The 14,142-nt window shown below is 48.0% G+C and overlaps 2 protein-coding genes across 2 annotated transcripts; one reads left to right on the forward strand and one right to left on the reverse strand.

Moving 5' to 3' along the window:
- The first annotated feature begins 1,464 nt into the window (after positions 1–1,464).
- Positions 1,465–9,278, forward strand: LOC129181148 (hyaluronidase-5-like). Its single transcript, XM_054775907.1, has 4 exons — positions 1,465–2,410; positions 2,468–2,557; positions 8,253–8,663; positions 9,237–9,278. The coding sequence occupies exons 1-4, from the start codon at positions 1,487–1,489 to the stop codon at positions 9,276–9,278; spliced, it is 1,467 nt and encodes a 488-aa protein (XP_054631882.1). The 5' UTR covers positions 1,465–1,486.
- A 1,064-nt stretch (positions 9,279–10,342) lies between these two features.
- On the reverse strand, positions 10,343–13,745 carry LOC129181104 (prosaposin receptor GPR37-like). Its single transcript, XM_054775813.1, has 2 exons — positions 12,965–13,745; positions 10,343–11,841 (listed from the first exon to the last, which is right to left on the reverse strand). Exons 1-2 carry the CDS (start codon positions 13,742–13,744, stop codon positions 11,029–11,031), a joined length of 1,593 nt encoding a protein of 530 aa, XP_054631788.1. The 5' UTR covers position 13,745; the 3' UTR covers positions 10,343–11,028.
- Between the last annotated feature and the right edge of the window lie 397 nt (positions 13,746–14,142).

The following is a 14,142-nucleotide window of genomic DNA, read 5'->3' on the forward strand; positions in this document are numbered from 1 at the left end:
AATATGATTGTGGAAGAAGTTTTAATGTTAGAAAAATAAAGTAAAACTATGGTAATAAAGTCATAATTACAAGAAGAACGTTGAAAAAGTTGGAAAATGGAAAAACTACCTGTCATTTTATGAGAATAAAGTGAAAAGATTAAGAAAAAAATGTTGTATTCTCACCAGAAAAAAGGTCACAATTTACGCGAATAAAAGTAGCATAGAGTTGAAATATACAGTACATGTAAAAAAAAAAAAAAGTCATAATATGATGAAAAATGAAAGAAAAAGTCATCTTAGTAAAATTAGGCTGGGGAAAAAGTATTACTTAAATATTATCGGAATAAATTCATAATACAAAAAGAAAATTGTAAAAGACAAAGATTATTTAAGAAGAAAGTAAAAATATCTGGAAAATAAAAAGAGCAAAAATGTGGATATTTAGTTTCCACCTATATGACAAAGCTGGCCCTGCGATTGGCTGGTAACCAGTCCAGGGTGTACCGCGCCTCTCGCTCGAAGGATCCAGCATACCCCGCGACCCTAATGAGGATAAGCGGCATAGAAACCGGATGGATGGATGACAAAGCTGAAATGCCCTTTTTCTTGAAATATTTATAACTTCTTAGTTGTGTAATCTCGGGTGTCAAATGCAGCAGTTATAAATTAATTAAATTAGGACAGAATCGCAGTCCACAGATTTTAAGAGATCATTAAAATCAAGAGACTCAGGACTTCCAAGTCCGAGTCCATGGTTCTCTCTCAGAAAAGGGTGGAGTGCCATCTCCGGGTCGGGGATGAGATCCTGTCCCAAGTGGAGGTGTTTAAAAGTACCTCGGGGTCTCGTACACGAGTGAGGGAAGGATAGAAAGCGAGATCAACAGGCAAATTGGTGCAGTGATGGGGACTCTGCAGCGGTCCGTTGTGGTGAGGGGGGAGCAAAGCTCTCAATTTACCGTTAGATCTACGTTCCTACCCTCACCTATGGTCATGAACTACGGGTAGTGACCGAAAGCACTGTCATCTGGCAGAAACTCGGATGCCTCCCGCAAGCCTCCCTGGGAGGTGTTCAGAGCATGTCCAACCGGTTAGGAGGCCTTGGGGAAGACCAAGGACACGTCATAGAGACTATGTTTCTCAACTGGCCTGGGAACACCTCGGGATTTGCCAAGAGGAGCTGGACAGGTGGCCAGGGAGAGGGAAGTCTGGGCTTCCCTGCTTAGGCTGCTGCTCCCGCGACCTGATCTCGGATAAGCGGAAGAAGATGGATGGATTGAAGTCAAGATGTGTTGCGCCTGCTTTTGTGCTTGTTTGGGTTTTTTTTTTAGAATGTTGCGGGCCTGTACACAGGGTGGGCTCAGAGGTGGTATCGTGTCCACGAAAAAGGGGATAGATTTTGATCACATTGGGTGTCGATAAACACATGTGACTTGTTAGGTCAATAAAAGGGCGTGTCTAACACTACACCTTGTCTACAGATTGCGTGAGAGTCTGCAATTGAACAATGAGACGACAACATGTCGCTTGCGTCATCGCCATGCTTGTCCTGCTGGGGTCTGACGCAGGGTCTTCCCCGTGGACGGACCCTCCCACCCATGCAGACCAGCCCTTCCTGTTCATGTGGAATGCCCCCACCGAGCTGTGCGACATTCACTATGGCCTCAAGCTAGACCTCTCTCACTTCCACATGGTGAGCAGCACGCTGAAGACGGCCACCAACCAGAGCATCTCCATCTTCTACACTGACCGCTTCGGCATCTTCCCTTACGTGGACAAGGACACAGGTGAGTTTGTGAAAGAGGGTCTACCTCAGCTGGTAGACCTGGAAAAGCACCACGAGGTAGCCAGGAATGACGTGGAATTCTACATCCCCACCGACCAGCCGGGCCTCGCCGTGCTTGACTTTGAAGAGTGGAGGCCGCAGTGGGTCAGAAACTGGGGTAACAAAGACATCTACCGGAAGATTTCCATCGAAAGAGTCAAGAAGAGGAATGCCACGTTGTCTGATGATGAGGCTGAAAAGTGCGCCAAGATGTTGTTCGAGCATGCCGCCAAGAAGTACTTCTTACGCTCCATTTGCATCGGGAAGAGGCTGCGGCCCCAACGACTGTGGGGGTACTACCTTTACCCCGACTGCTACAACTACAACTACAACCAAGACATGGACGCTTTCACCGGGGAATGTCCCGCCCGGGAGAGGCAGCGCAACGATGAGCTGCTGTGGCTGTGGCGCGAGTCCACCGCCCTCTTCCCTTCTATATACCTGGAGCTGGTGCTCAGAGACTCCACACAAGCACGTCTTTTTGTGCGTCATCGCCTCCTGGAGGCAATCAGGGTGTCCAAGCTCGCCAACAGCTCATACGCCATCCCTGTGTACGCCTACATCCGCCCCGTCTACAAGGACAGCACCGATGACTACATGTCTGAGGTCAGGAGGAACCACTCATAACCGAGAACTGCTCTGATGTCTTGATTCTTGTTTCAGGTGGACCTGGTCAGCACCATCGGGGAGGCGGCCGCTTTGGGTACTGCCGGTGTCGTGGCCTGGGGTGACATGAAGGTCACCAACAGTGAGGTAACAAAGTGACCTCTCTTCTGTTTTACAGGTTTACAGTATAAACACACATCAGAGATAGAGATAAAGATAAGGTGAGAAGCCCTGTCATCGAGAGAAGTCAGATGAGGTGGCTCGGGCATCTGGTCAGGGCGCCTCCCGCACCCCTCTCTAGGGAGGTTGTCAGGGCAAGTCCGACCGGTAGGACACGTCGAAGAGAATGTCTCTCAAGTGGCCCGGGAACGCCTTGGGATCCGCCAGGAGGAGCTGGACAAAGTTGCCGAGGAGAGGGAAGGGTGGGCTTCCCCACGACCCGAGGTCCAGACTTCCCGGGTTGTGGGGGCATCCAGACTTCCCAGACTGACATCCAGACTGCTGTGGGGGCAGCATTTTCAGTAGGGATTCCCAGTCTTCCATTTCCCTGGCTACTTCGTCCAGCTACTCCCGACGGATCCCAAGGTGTTCTCAGGCCAGTTGAAATACATAGTCTCTCCAATGTATTCTGGGTCTTCCCCAAAGCCTCCTACAGGCCAGACGTGCCCTGAACACCTCCCCAGGGTGGCATCCTTACCAGATGCTCGAGCCACATCATCCGGCTCCTCTCAATGCCAAGCGGAGGATCAGCGGTTTTACTCTCAAGTTTCTCCCGAGTGACAGTGCTTATCACCTTACCTTTAAGAGAGACCCCAGCTACCCTATGGGGAAAACTCATTTCGGCCTCTTGTATGCAATCTTTTCCTTTTGGGCACTACCCAAAGGTCATGACTATTAGATGGGGGTAGGAACGTAGACCAGTAAAATGAGAACTTTGCCTTTAGTAATAATAATAACGGGCTGATGTAGAGTCAGCATCACTGCATAAGCTGGCATCAATCCGCCTGTCAATCGTGCATTGAATCCTTGCCTCTCTCGTGAATAAGACCGACCCTGAGGTACTTAAACTCCTCCACTTGGGGAAGGATCTAATCCCTGACCTGCAGATGACACTACACCCTCCATATTGACAAATCAAACTAACCGTTAAGTGTCATCAAAGGCCCTCCGCCACATCCTCTGGCGTAAACAAAAATCCTTCTCAATTCATCAGCACCCATCTCATGCGTATGTCTGATTCTGATTGTTGCTCATTTGGGGAAAACCCTCGAATGAGCTGGTCAAAGAACAGTGGTACCTCGCATAACGTAAACCTCCACTGAACGTAAAGGATTTATGTAAAGTTTTTGCATCGTATTACGGAAGAAACTCCATATAACGTGAAGCATCAAGTCGGTGCAAGTTCAGAAATTCGATTTGTTTATTCAAGATTCAAGAGAGTTTTATTGTCATGTGCATGGTAAAACAGCAGTTATACCATGCAATGAAAATCTTATTCTGTTCATTCTCCCAAGAAAAGAAAGAAAACACAACAAAGAATAAGAATAAGAATAAGAACATAAGAAACATAAACATATATACCAATAAATTAAGCAACGACAAAAAGAAGAGACATTAATACAAATAAATATACAAATAAATAAATACATAAATAAATAAATAAAGAGCTATGAGTGTGTGCGTGTGTTGCGTGCGGCGTGTGAGTGCTTCGTTGAGAAGCCTGATGGCCTGTGGGTAAAAGCTGTTTGCCAGCCTTGTGGTCCTGGACTTCAAACTCCTGTAGCGTCTGCCTGACGGTAGGAGTGTGAATAATGAGTGTTGTGGATGTGTGCTGTCCTTGATGAGGTTGTGTGTTCTGCGTAGGACTCTAGTTTTATAAATGTCTTGCAGTGAGGGGAGGGCTGCCCCAACAATGTTCTGTGAGGTCTTGATCACCCGCTGGAGTGCCTTCCTATCACGTGTTGTACAGTTACCGTACCAAACAGTGATGGAGGCGGTAAGGACACTTTCCATAGTGCATCTGTAGAAGCAACTCAGGATTGTGGTGGACATGCCAAATTTCCTCAGTCTTCTCAGGAAGTACAGTCTCCTTTGGGACTTCTTCAGAATTTGTTGGGTGTTGTGAGACCAGGTGAGGTCCTCGATGTGTGTGCCAAGGAACTTGAAGGTTTTCACCCTCTCCACCTCAGTCTCATCTCACCTCAGTTTAGCACTTGGTCACACCTTCTGACGCTTCACACTCTCCTTGGCTGATTGTCGGGGCACCGCCTACGCTCTCATCTCATTGGCTGACTTATCCAGCGTATCTGTGTGTTTGTGTGAGACACGCTGCTTCCTTCAACCTCTCTTCCTCATCGTAGTCGCCCTTAAACTAGTTTGCACGCATTGAAATCTCTTCTTGATGTTTTTACTTTTCTTTGTGTTAAGATTACCGTAATCATGGGCCCGAAACCAAGTGTAAGTGATAAGAAAAAAAGGGAAAAGTTGTCGATAGAAACCAAGCAGGAAATGATCCAAAAAAATTCTGACGCTTCACGCTCTCATTGGCTGATTATCAGGACACCGCCTCCGCTCTCATCTCATTGGCTGACTTATCCAGTGCTTCTGTTTGTTTGTGTGAGACAGGCTTCTCACTTCAACCTCCCTTCCTCATCGTAGTGGCCCTTAAACTAGTTGATTGTTTTTGTTTTTCAGTTTTATTCATTTACGGTAATCTTATTTATTACCTTATTTTATATTGGAATGTTACTCTACTGTGTTTATGCTTTTCCCCACCATATTTGGTGGCATTTGAATATTTTGAAGGGCCAATGGGGTGAGTTTGGGAAGATCTTGGAACAGATTAAACTATTTACATGTATTTTACGCTTTGTATAACATAAAAACCCTATAACATAAAAGGTTCTCGGATGGATTATTTACGTTGTAGGGGCGTCTACTGTACATGTATGAGTCCTGGATGTGCGCAAACGGAAATAGGCCAACATCTGTTTGATTTCTGCCATGGGTTCTTGCGACTATTTTGTGCACATCACCATAGGCATGTCCACCCAATTTTGGTGAAAGGCTATTTTGTCGAGTCGAAACCTGACTGAGAGGCCAACATGCCAACCACTCTTCTACCATACGCCTCCAGAAACAAAGTCATTCAGGCTCATCATACAAAAAATACCCAGACAATAAAGCACAAGGAGCTGATTGGCTGACTCATGAGGGGGCGGGGCCAGCCAACAAGACCGAAACCATTACATTCCACTTATCTGGGGTGCGGGGGCAGCAGTCTCAGTAGGGAAGCCCAGACTTCCCTGTCCCCTGCCACCTCTTCCAGTTCCAACGGGAGGACACCAGGAGGCATCCGGACAAGATGCCCGAGCCACCTCAACTGGCTCCTCTCCGGCTCTACTCTTGAGCCCCTCCTGGATGGCCGAGTTCCTCACCCTCTCTCTTCGGGTGAGTCCAGCCACCCTACGGAGGAAACTCATTTTGGCCACTTGTTCTTTCAGTCACGACCCAAAGCTCATAACCATAGGTGAGGGCGGGAATACACTGTAGATTGCCTGGTAAATTGTACAGTCAAACCTGTCAATAGCGGCCACTAGAGGGAGTCTGCAAAAGTGGCCGCTATAGACAGGTGGCCTCTATAGACAGGTTGGCATCCAGTTTGAATGTTGACCAGTAGAGGGGAAAAAAAGGAAAAAAATAGTAATGTTGACCAGTAGGGGGCACTGCAGATAAAAGTTGTACAGCACTACTAGGCTTGTTATTATCATGATTCCTGGTTCATGGTTTGAATTCATCCTGAACATGCATATGAGTCAAACAGTAGCACATCACATAGTACAATTCACAATTTTGCATGTCCAAAAAGGAGTAGGAAGAAGCAAAGCTTATTTAATCCTACCCCTCATCAGTTTCACATCAGTTGCAATACATTTATTCACCTCTTGTTCTTCCAAGTGTACTTTGTAGGTCTACATGACAATGTAGTGCAATCATAGCCAAGGTTTTTACTTACTAAAAGGAAGCTAGAGGCTTAATAATAACTGATAGAATATATCCACGACCCACAGAACAAAGCTGTGCTAGTAATGTCTTACGCTTGTTTTTAATATTTTACTTTTTATACGGCAGAGTGTCATTACAGCTTTAGTTCATCAGGAAGTGACGGGAAGTGACGGTGGGCGTCCCGAGCAGGAGAGCTAGGCTCAGTGCTAGCTGTGAGTTTGGAGAGAGTTGGAAAGTGTGTTTATGTTGGCGTGGATGTAAAGTCCTGCAGTGTTCTCCGCTGTTAATAAAGCCATTAAAGTGCATCGGCGACATGAGTCTCTCCTTCCCCACAACAAGCGGCATTACAGTATTGACCAGTGCACACCAGGAAATAAACGGTGTCATTTCTTACAGGCATTGGCTGGACAGCTATGTAGTGGGGCTTGTTTAACCTTTGCCTTGTGGGCAAGCAGGAAGGAGAGACGATGCTGAGAGATGTGTGTGTGTTCTGAGCTGCTGTCTGGTGGCCGCGTTCAATAAATAAAGTTGGCAGAAGCAACAGGAGAAGTTTCCTTCTTTGCTTCGGAGCTGAATAACACTGACAAGTTAACAGACTAGTAGCGAACGGAAAAGAAGACGGCTTTGTTTGTGTCGAATACAGAAGATGAGGACTTTGATGGATTTGTGGATGAGGATTGATGAAAAATAACGTGAGTACATTCTAAAATACTTCAATTAAGTACAACCCAACTCAGTTTTGCTCCCACTGCCGCATGCATGCTAGCGTATGTTTTTTTTTAGTGTAGCGTCGCTGGGAGCACGTCCTGTTCCCAGCATACTTTGTGGTAATGTTTTGGTGCAAATGCTCTTAAAGTTACATGTTTGACCAGGAAATAGCAAGCTCAAAAGAAGACGGCTTTTTATGTGGAACAACTGACAGTTTGTGTGGATCTTGTGAATGATTGTGACTGAGCTAGGACTCAGTAATTAAAGTCTACACACGACGGCTTCATTGATTGAAAAACAAAACTTTTTCGTGCATGAAGCTTCAACTTGAGTTGGTAATTTGGCCACTATATGCAGTCAGATATTGACCAAGGGAGACAAAATGGGAGGTCGCTGGCCGCGTTGGGACAGGTGACTGCTATACACAGGGTCTATAACGTACATTTGCTGTGGGGGATTTTTCAGTGGCTGCTATAGGCAGGTGGCCATTCTATAAAGGTGGCCGCTAAGACAGGTTTGACTGTATTTGCCTTTTTGCTCAGCTCTCTTCACCACGACTGTCTGGTACAGCGAACACATTACGCCTGTCAACATCATGCTCCAAACTTGCCTCATTCATGAACAAGCCCCCGAGATAAAAGACCTTGCTCCCAACCTAGAGGGTGCAATCCACCCTAGAACCATGGCCTAAGTTTGAAGGTGCCAAGTCTCATCCCAGAAGCTTCACACTCTCATTAGGCCAATAGGACCACATTGTCTGCGAATAGCAGAGAAGCGATCCTAGGGCCCCAAAACCGGACCCCCTTAGCTGCGCCTAAAAATTCTGTCCATAAAAATAACAGAATCTGTGACAAACAGCAGCCTTAGCAAAGGCCAATGTTCAACGGAAACCGACTCGACTTACTGCCGGCAATGCAAACCAGGCTCCTGCTCTGGTTGCAGAAGGGCCGAATGTCACATAGCAGCATGCCACCAATCCCGTACTCCCGGAGCACCCCGCACAGGACACCGCTAGGTACATGATCGAATGCCTTTTCCAAGTCCACATTACAGTGCAAGCTCCTGATTGGCCTAAACTTCAGAAGTTGTGGCAAGCTGATTTTATTTTACCTTGTTTCCTGTCCATCAGAAGTCCTGTTTGGATGCCTGGCGCCACCTCTATCACGTCATGAACCCATACATCCTCAACGTCACCACAGCAACCAGGATGTGCAGCGAGGCACTCTGCCAAGGCCAAGGACGCTGCGTGAGGAAGCGCTGGGATGATAACGTTTTCCTCCACCTTGACCCGCAGCGCTTCCAGATCCAGCGGCACCGACCCGGCGGCCCGCTCACGGTGCGCGGGGGCGGGCTCTTGCAGGACGACGTGATCTGGTTCGACCGCCACTTTGACTGTGTGTGCTACGGCCAGAGGCCATGTCGCTCAGCCAAGATGCTCAATGACATCCAGGAGGTCGCTTCTAACGCGAGGAGTCGCGAGGAGTCGAACGTACGGCCATCGTCCCGATGGCCGTACGTTCTGCTGCTGACAACCGTCCTGGTACACCTCCTTATCATAGTGTCATTATTCTCCTTTTCAAGGGTTTAAAGGTCAAAGGCAATTCTTGGACATTTAGTAAGTGCTGGTGAAGAATTCATGTGCCTGTGCGCTGGCAGAGGTGTCCTGCAGAGGGCGCTACAGCTACTTCTCACCATAGTTCTTCATTTCCAAATCCGTAATTTCATTTTTAGGCACCACTACCATCCTCAATCCTCCCGTTGTTACTTGTAATGAGAAGAGTAAATAAAATGTAAATTATAAATGGAGTAAGTGGTGAAACACACACAGTTATGTGGATGCATGAAACCTACATTCCACACCACAGTGACGTTTTTCATTTTTATATTCATGCAAGAATCCACTATTACAGCGAGGAACAAAAAGCTTTTGTGCACATTGAATGTTTTGTGTGTGGAATGCGAGTCATTAGGAAGCACGTCCTGAATGAACATGGAGGCGTCAAGGAAGACGGTGAGCGGCGTGAGAGTGTTGCGCTGGGATGCATAGTGGAGGCTGTGGGGGGGGGGGTTGAACAGCTTCATTGTCCTGATCCTTTGTGGGGAACCTTTCTAGGTCACTAGCTGCCCAAACGGATGCTCCACTAAGGGAATGTAGACCTGCCCCCCACACCCAGTGTTACAACACAATCGGGAATGTACACAACAACAGCAACCATGCCAGCAGATCCATTAGTACGCATTGTTCCTCAGGTTCTTTCACGCCACTAATTGGACTATGAGAACCTTTCTAAAAACATTCTCTCACACACTTGCTTCATCTTGACTCAGGACTGGATGTTGTGCCCACGTACCACTGGTAGGTCATGTGACTGGAAAAGATAGAAAAGGTTGGAAGCCATGTGGAGGATTTTGTGGGAGGTCAGGTGACTGGAGGAAGATCAAATGGGAGGTCATCTGATGAGAAGTCATGTGACTGGAGGACGAGCGGGTCATGCGACTGAAGAAAGAACAGTCATGTGACTAGAAGAAATTGAAAGATGTGAGTGGAGGACGCAGTTGACAGATCATGTGACTTGATGTATTGTACTGCATTGTCATCTTATCATTGAAATACAAGTTCCACACTCACCTTGTGTTGTTGTCACAATAAAGCCATCAGTCCACCACAAGGATGTGAGGTCTGGTCACCTCCTTCCAGGACATCCGTCTGCCAGGACGCTGTTAGCGCTTGGTAGAAGGTCAGCGAGCAGCTCGTTCGCCGTGACCATGGCCCCATTGTGTGCCAATGAATGGGCCTGTCTAATTGCTGGAGCAGCGGCAGGGGCCACCAGCCTCGTCCACAAAACACAAACACGCAGCACAGCCAAAGACAACATTGGACAAGAATGTGCTTCATGCGAGACTGACAACGTCCTCTGCGTGAAATGCTTGCTGTTATTAGCATGAAAGTATGACTCACAGAATGATACCAAAAAGATAGATTTGATTCTTTGTTGTTGTTTGTGTGTTGTCTCACACCAGAACCCATCAGTACTGTGTGCCCGTTCACATGCCGGTGGGCCGGGAGGACAATGGTGTGCTGTGTCCACTCGTGGCACGCTGGGCGGAGTCAAATGAGATGACAAAAAACAAGATGCAGCGGGTGACTGGGCAAACATTTTCCATCATGAAAAGATGTTTTTAGGAAGTGATGCCTTTAAAGCTGCAGCTCAACAATGACAAATTTCACTCTTTTTTTTATTGCTAAGTGTCACATAACAGCTAACCAGTCACATGACAGCACTGACTACAAAATAAAAGCGACGTGACGCTTTGTGATGCTGTTATGTATTCCTTAGCGCCACCTCAGCCATTTTCTCATTTATAAAAAAAAAAACCAAAACACAAAACCGAAAGGTGAAAGTCCTGTCAGGTGCAGACATTGGTTATCTGGTTACCTAGCAAGCGCTATCCTCAAGCGCTGCACACAAAAGGGGGAACTTTTGTGAAAACATCAGCACTGCTATTAAACCCCAAAACACAGCTCAATGCAGCTCTACAAAACCCCTGACTGTAACTTTACAGTGTTTAGTTGAATCACCGTGAAATTTGGCACACACCTTTAGGGGACTGACAAGCACATGTGTGTACATTTTGAGCAAGATCGGCTGAAAAACATGGTTGCCATCAAGCCAAACGTCTGCGCATCTAATTGTTCATAAGCTCATTTGTCAAATGGTGGTAAAACTTTGAGGATGTTTGTATTACATGGATGCTAGCATGTCAGCATGTTGGTAGTTGACTTTAAAGGAACTGAGCACATAAGAATCCAGCGTAGTGTGACGTGCTAAACTAAAAAAAAAGTAAAAAAAAAAGGAATGATCCTGAAATGTCAGCGCCATCAAAAAAGTCCAACCTCCTGCTCCTCAGCAGTGTGTGCCCACCGTGGTGTAGGTGGCAGACGTCTCCCTGTCAGCGGCGTCACAGTGCGACAGCTCCAGCTCGTCGGCGGTGGCTGGGCCGCCGTCCACGGAGGGGGCAGGGCCGCACTCTTTGCAGCAGCAGCAGCAGCAGTCTATGAAGGCGCGGCTGAAGGGCTCGCACAGGCAGAAGAGGAGAACCGGCGCCGCCGCCGACTTGCAGAAGAGGAGAAGCTGGCTCAGCAGGTGCAGGACGTCCAGGGTCCCGCGGGGCACGCTGGCCGCCATGTAGGCGCCCACGATGTTGCAGATGTTCTCTGGGATGGTGCAGAAGCCGTAGAGGATAGCCAGCGCCACGACGGTGCAGTTCATCTGGCTCTCCAGGCGGATCTGCTTCTTGGTGCCGCGCGCACACTCCCGCTCGGCGCCGCGGATCTTGTGGGCCGTGGCCAGCGAGCTGCAGATGGTGAAGAGGGTAGGCAGGCAGAAGTAGCAGCCGAAGAACCACCAGAGGCGCGCACCAGCGTAAGTCAGGCCCAGCACGTACAGCGTGTCCGGGAGGCGTGTAGAGACGCGTACCACGCAGCGCTCAAGCGGCAGCAGCAGCTCGACGGCATCGTCTTCCTCCGTCTCCAGCTGGCGGATCAGCAGCTCAGGCAGTGCCAGCAGCAGGGCGCCCACCCAGATGACGGCCAGCTTGGCGGCGGTGGACGCCCAGTTGTCCGTCATCTCGTAGTACGTGCGCACGTTGGTGGCGGCGCGGAAGCGGTCGATGCACAGCGCACACAGCGTGAAAGTGGTGACCCCCAGAGACGCCACCTGCCGAGACGCAACGTGAAAAAAAGTCAATTCTGGAACAGGAAGGACACAAATTAAACTTCAGGAAGGACGTGGATTCTGACAAAAATAAAAGACAAGGATTTCAGTGAAAAACAGAAGGAAGGACAGGCGTTCCGCCAAAATAAAAGACCAAGTCTTAAACGGGAAGGTCACGCCCAGAGACATTTGGAAGTAAGATGAAAGAATTAAAACCTGACAGGGTCGGGGTGCGGGGTGGAGGTCTAATCCTCTGTCCTCCTCATTAATCCTGTTCTGTGCTGTGATTGGTCGGCAGCGTGTCACATGTGCAGCAGTAGGTACAGCATTGGTCTCAATGTGACACCCGTACAGTCCAGATTAAGGAGAGAACATTAAACCTCATTTCAAGCCTAAACGCATGTCTGGTGCCGCCGATTAGAGGCCCCGCCAACCTCAAATTGAACCCTTGTCTTCTTAGGTTTGCACTTTTGCTATTTTTCACAACCTATTGATTGATTGATTGAGCATAGATGATTGGAGTGGACAAACATAGAAGAAACGTAGACCAGGGGAGTCCAAAGTGTGGCCCTTAGCGATATTTTAACCATAAAACTAAATAGGAAGATTTTTTTTTTAACTGCAAAAATCGAAGAAATAGCAGTAATTTTGCAAGAATAATGTCAAAATATTTGAAGATAAATGATTATAAAGTATGTACAATAAGTAATATTAATAAGAGTAACCTCACAAAAAAGTTGTCATTTTAGAAGAATGAAGAGGAAAAAATACATTTTAGAAGCATGAAGTTGAAACATAAAATGAAAAAAAAGAATGTTATTTTTTTTTTTAAATCAAAAGTGGTAGTATCTTCAGAAAAAACTAAAAGAATAAATATGCAATTAGGTCGGGGAAAACTTTATAATATTATGTGAATAAAGTCTAAATATTTTGGGATAAAGTCATAAAATGATGAGAAAAAAGATTCAAACACAATAAAGTTCCTGTGGATCTGGCAGAACTCCCTGAGGAACCCCATGTCAAGTTAAAGCAGGTTCTTACCTTACCATTGTCGTTTATAAAAAATATTTATTATCAGAGGTAAAGTCCATATTTTATGACTGTGAGCATGTTGAGAGTGTCTTACCTCCAGGTAGGGAATGATCTTGCAGGAGAAATCCCCCAGCAGCCAGTCTTTGGTGAGGCCGTGGAAGACGACCAGGGGGAGGCAGAAGAAGATGACGATGAAGTCCCAGAGCGCCATGTTGGCCAGCAGCGAGTTGGAGATGCTCCTCATGTAGTAGTTGTGACACACCATGCACATTATTGACACGTTGCCCAAGACGCCAGCGCTGAAGATCAGCAAGGCAGTCACCAGCAGCGCGAAGGCTGCGTACGCCTCGGCGCGCAGAGGGTAAAAAGGGTTCTTCACCGGCCTGAGTCTGGTGCGGTGGGTCCCCGGGAGGAAGGGAGGACCGTCGGTGAAGTTGGGCAGCGTATAGCTCTCTTCATCGTAGTCGCTGGCGTTAGACCCCACCGCGGGAGAGCCGGCGTCGTGCTCCTGCGCCACGACCGAAGACAGGCCCTCCCAGGCGGCCGCGTTTCGGCGATGAAGCCGCTCCCCTCGCTTGGCTTTCGGTATTTGCCGACGCTTGCGTCGCCTGGTGATCGGTGCGGAGACGCAGGCTTGCTCGTCTGCCGGAATGCTTCCACTCCGCCGCAGCTCGACATCCGCGCGTAAAGCTCGACGTCCACTTTTACGCACAAGGCGCGGAGGCTCCAGCGACAATACCCGAGAGGACGCTCCGCTATTCCCCGCGAAGAATGTGTGCCACCTCAGGCCCGGCCCGTCCACATCTGCGGCGGCGGCGGCGGCGGCCTCGGTGCAGATCCACAAGCACGCTAACCGGCTCAGGAGGGGCAGCATGGCGTGGTTCCGTTAAACCCAAAACTGATGAGATCCCCACAACGAGTGATCCATGTCAACTTCTGGTGGAAAGAGTCGCCTGAAAACACCAATTTGTACGCAGTTTGTTCTCACAAAGTTCATGATATCGAATTCGGGTCCAGTCTGGAGACATCATGGATCCTTCTCGCGTGTGGGGGACCCTCAGCAGGGCTGGCAAGGCCGACCGGGGGCGCTTGTAGTTCGGCGTGAAGAAGGGGGTTGGGACTGGGGGGTTAAGTGGGGGCGGGGCGGGAAGCCTGATCTGCTCCGACACTGACAGTAATTAAAAAAAATTGTCTCTAACTTTCACAATAAGAGGACAGTCCTGCTTTGAAAACACTCCAAAGTGTTAAATGGCTAGATTTTATTTTGAAAGG

The sequence above is a fragment of the Dunckerocampus dactyliophorus genome, chromosome 5 (genome assembly GCF_027744805.1).
Source record: "Dunckerocampus dactyliophorus isolate RoL2022-P2 chromosome 5, RoL_Ddac_1.1, whole genome shotgun sequence".
NCBI lineage: Eukaryota > Metazoa > Chordata > Actinopteri > Syngnathiformes > Syngnathidae > Dunckerocampus > Dunckerocampus dactyliophorus.

Coding starts and splice junctions, on each gene's coding strand:
- LOC129181148 (XM_054775907.1), top strand. CDS start 1,487: ATGAGACGACAACATGTCGCTTGCGTCATCGCCATGCTTGTCCTGCTG. Junction 2,411..2,467: donor CCGATGACTACATGTCTGAG/GTCAGGAGGAAC, acceptor TTCTTGTTTCAG/GTGGACCTGGTCAGCACCAT. Junction 8,664..9,236: donor TGCTGCTGACAACCGTCCTG/GTACACCTCCTT, acceptor GAACCTTTCTAG/GTCACTAGCTGCCCAAACGG.
- LOC129181104 (XM_054775813.1), bottom strand. CDS start 13,744: ATGCTGCCCCTCCTGAGCCGGTTAGCGTGCTTGTGGATCTGCACCGAG. Junction 11,842..12,964: donor AGATCATTCCCTACCTGGAG/GTAAGACACTCT, acceptor GCGTCTCGGCAG/GTGGCGTCTCTGGGGGTCAC.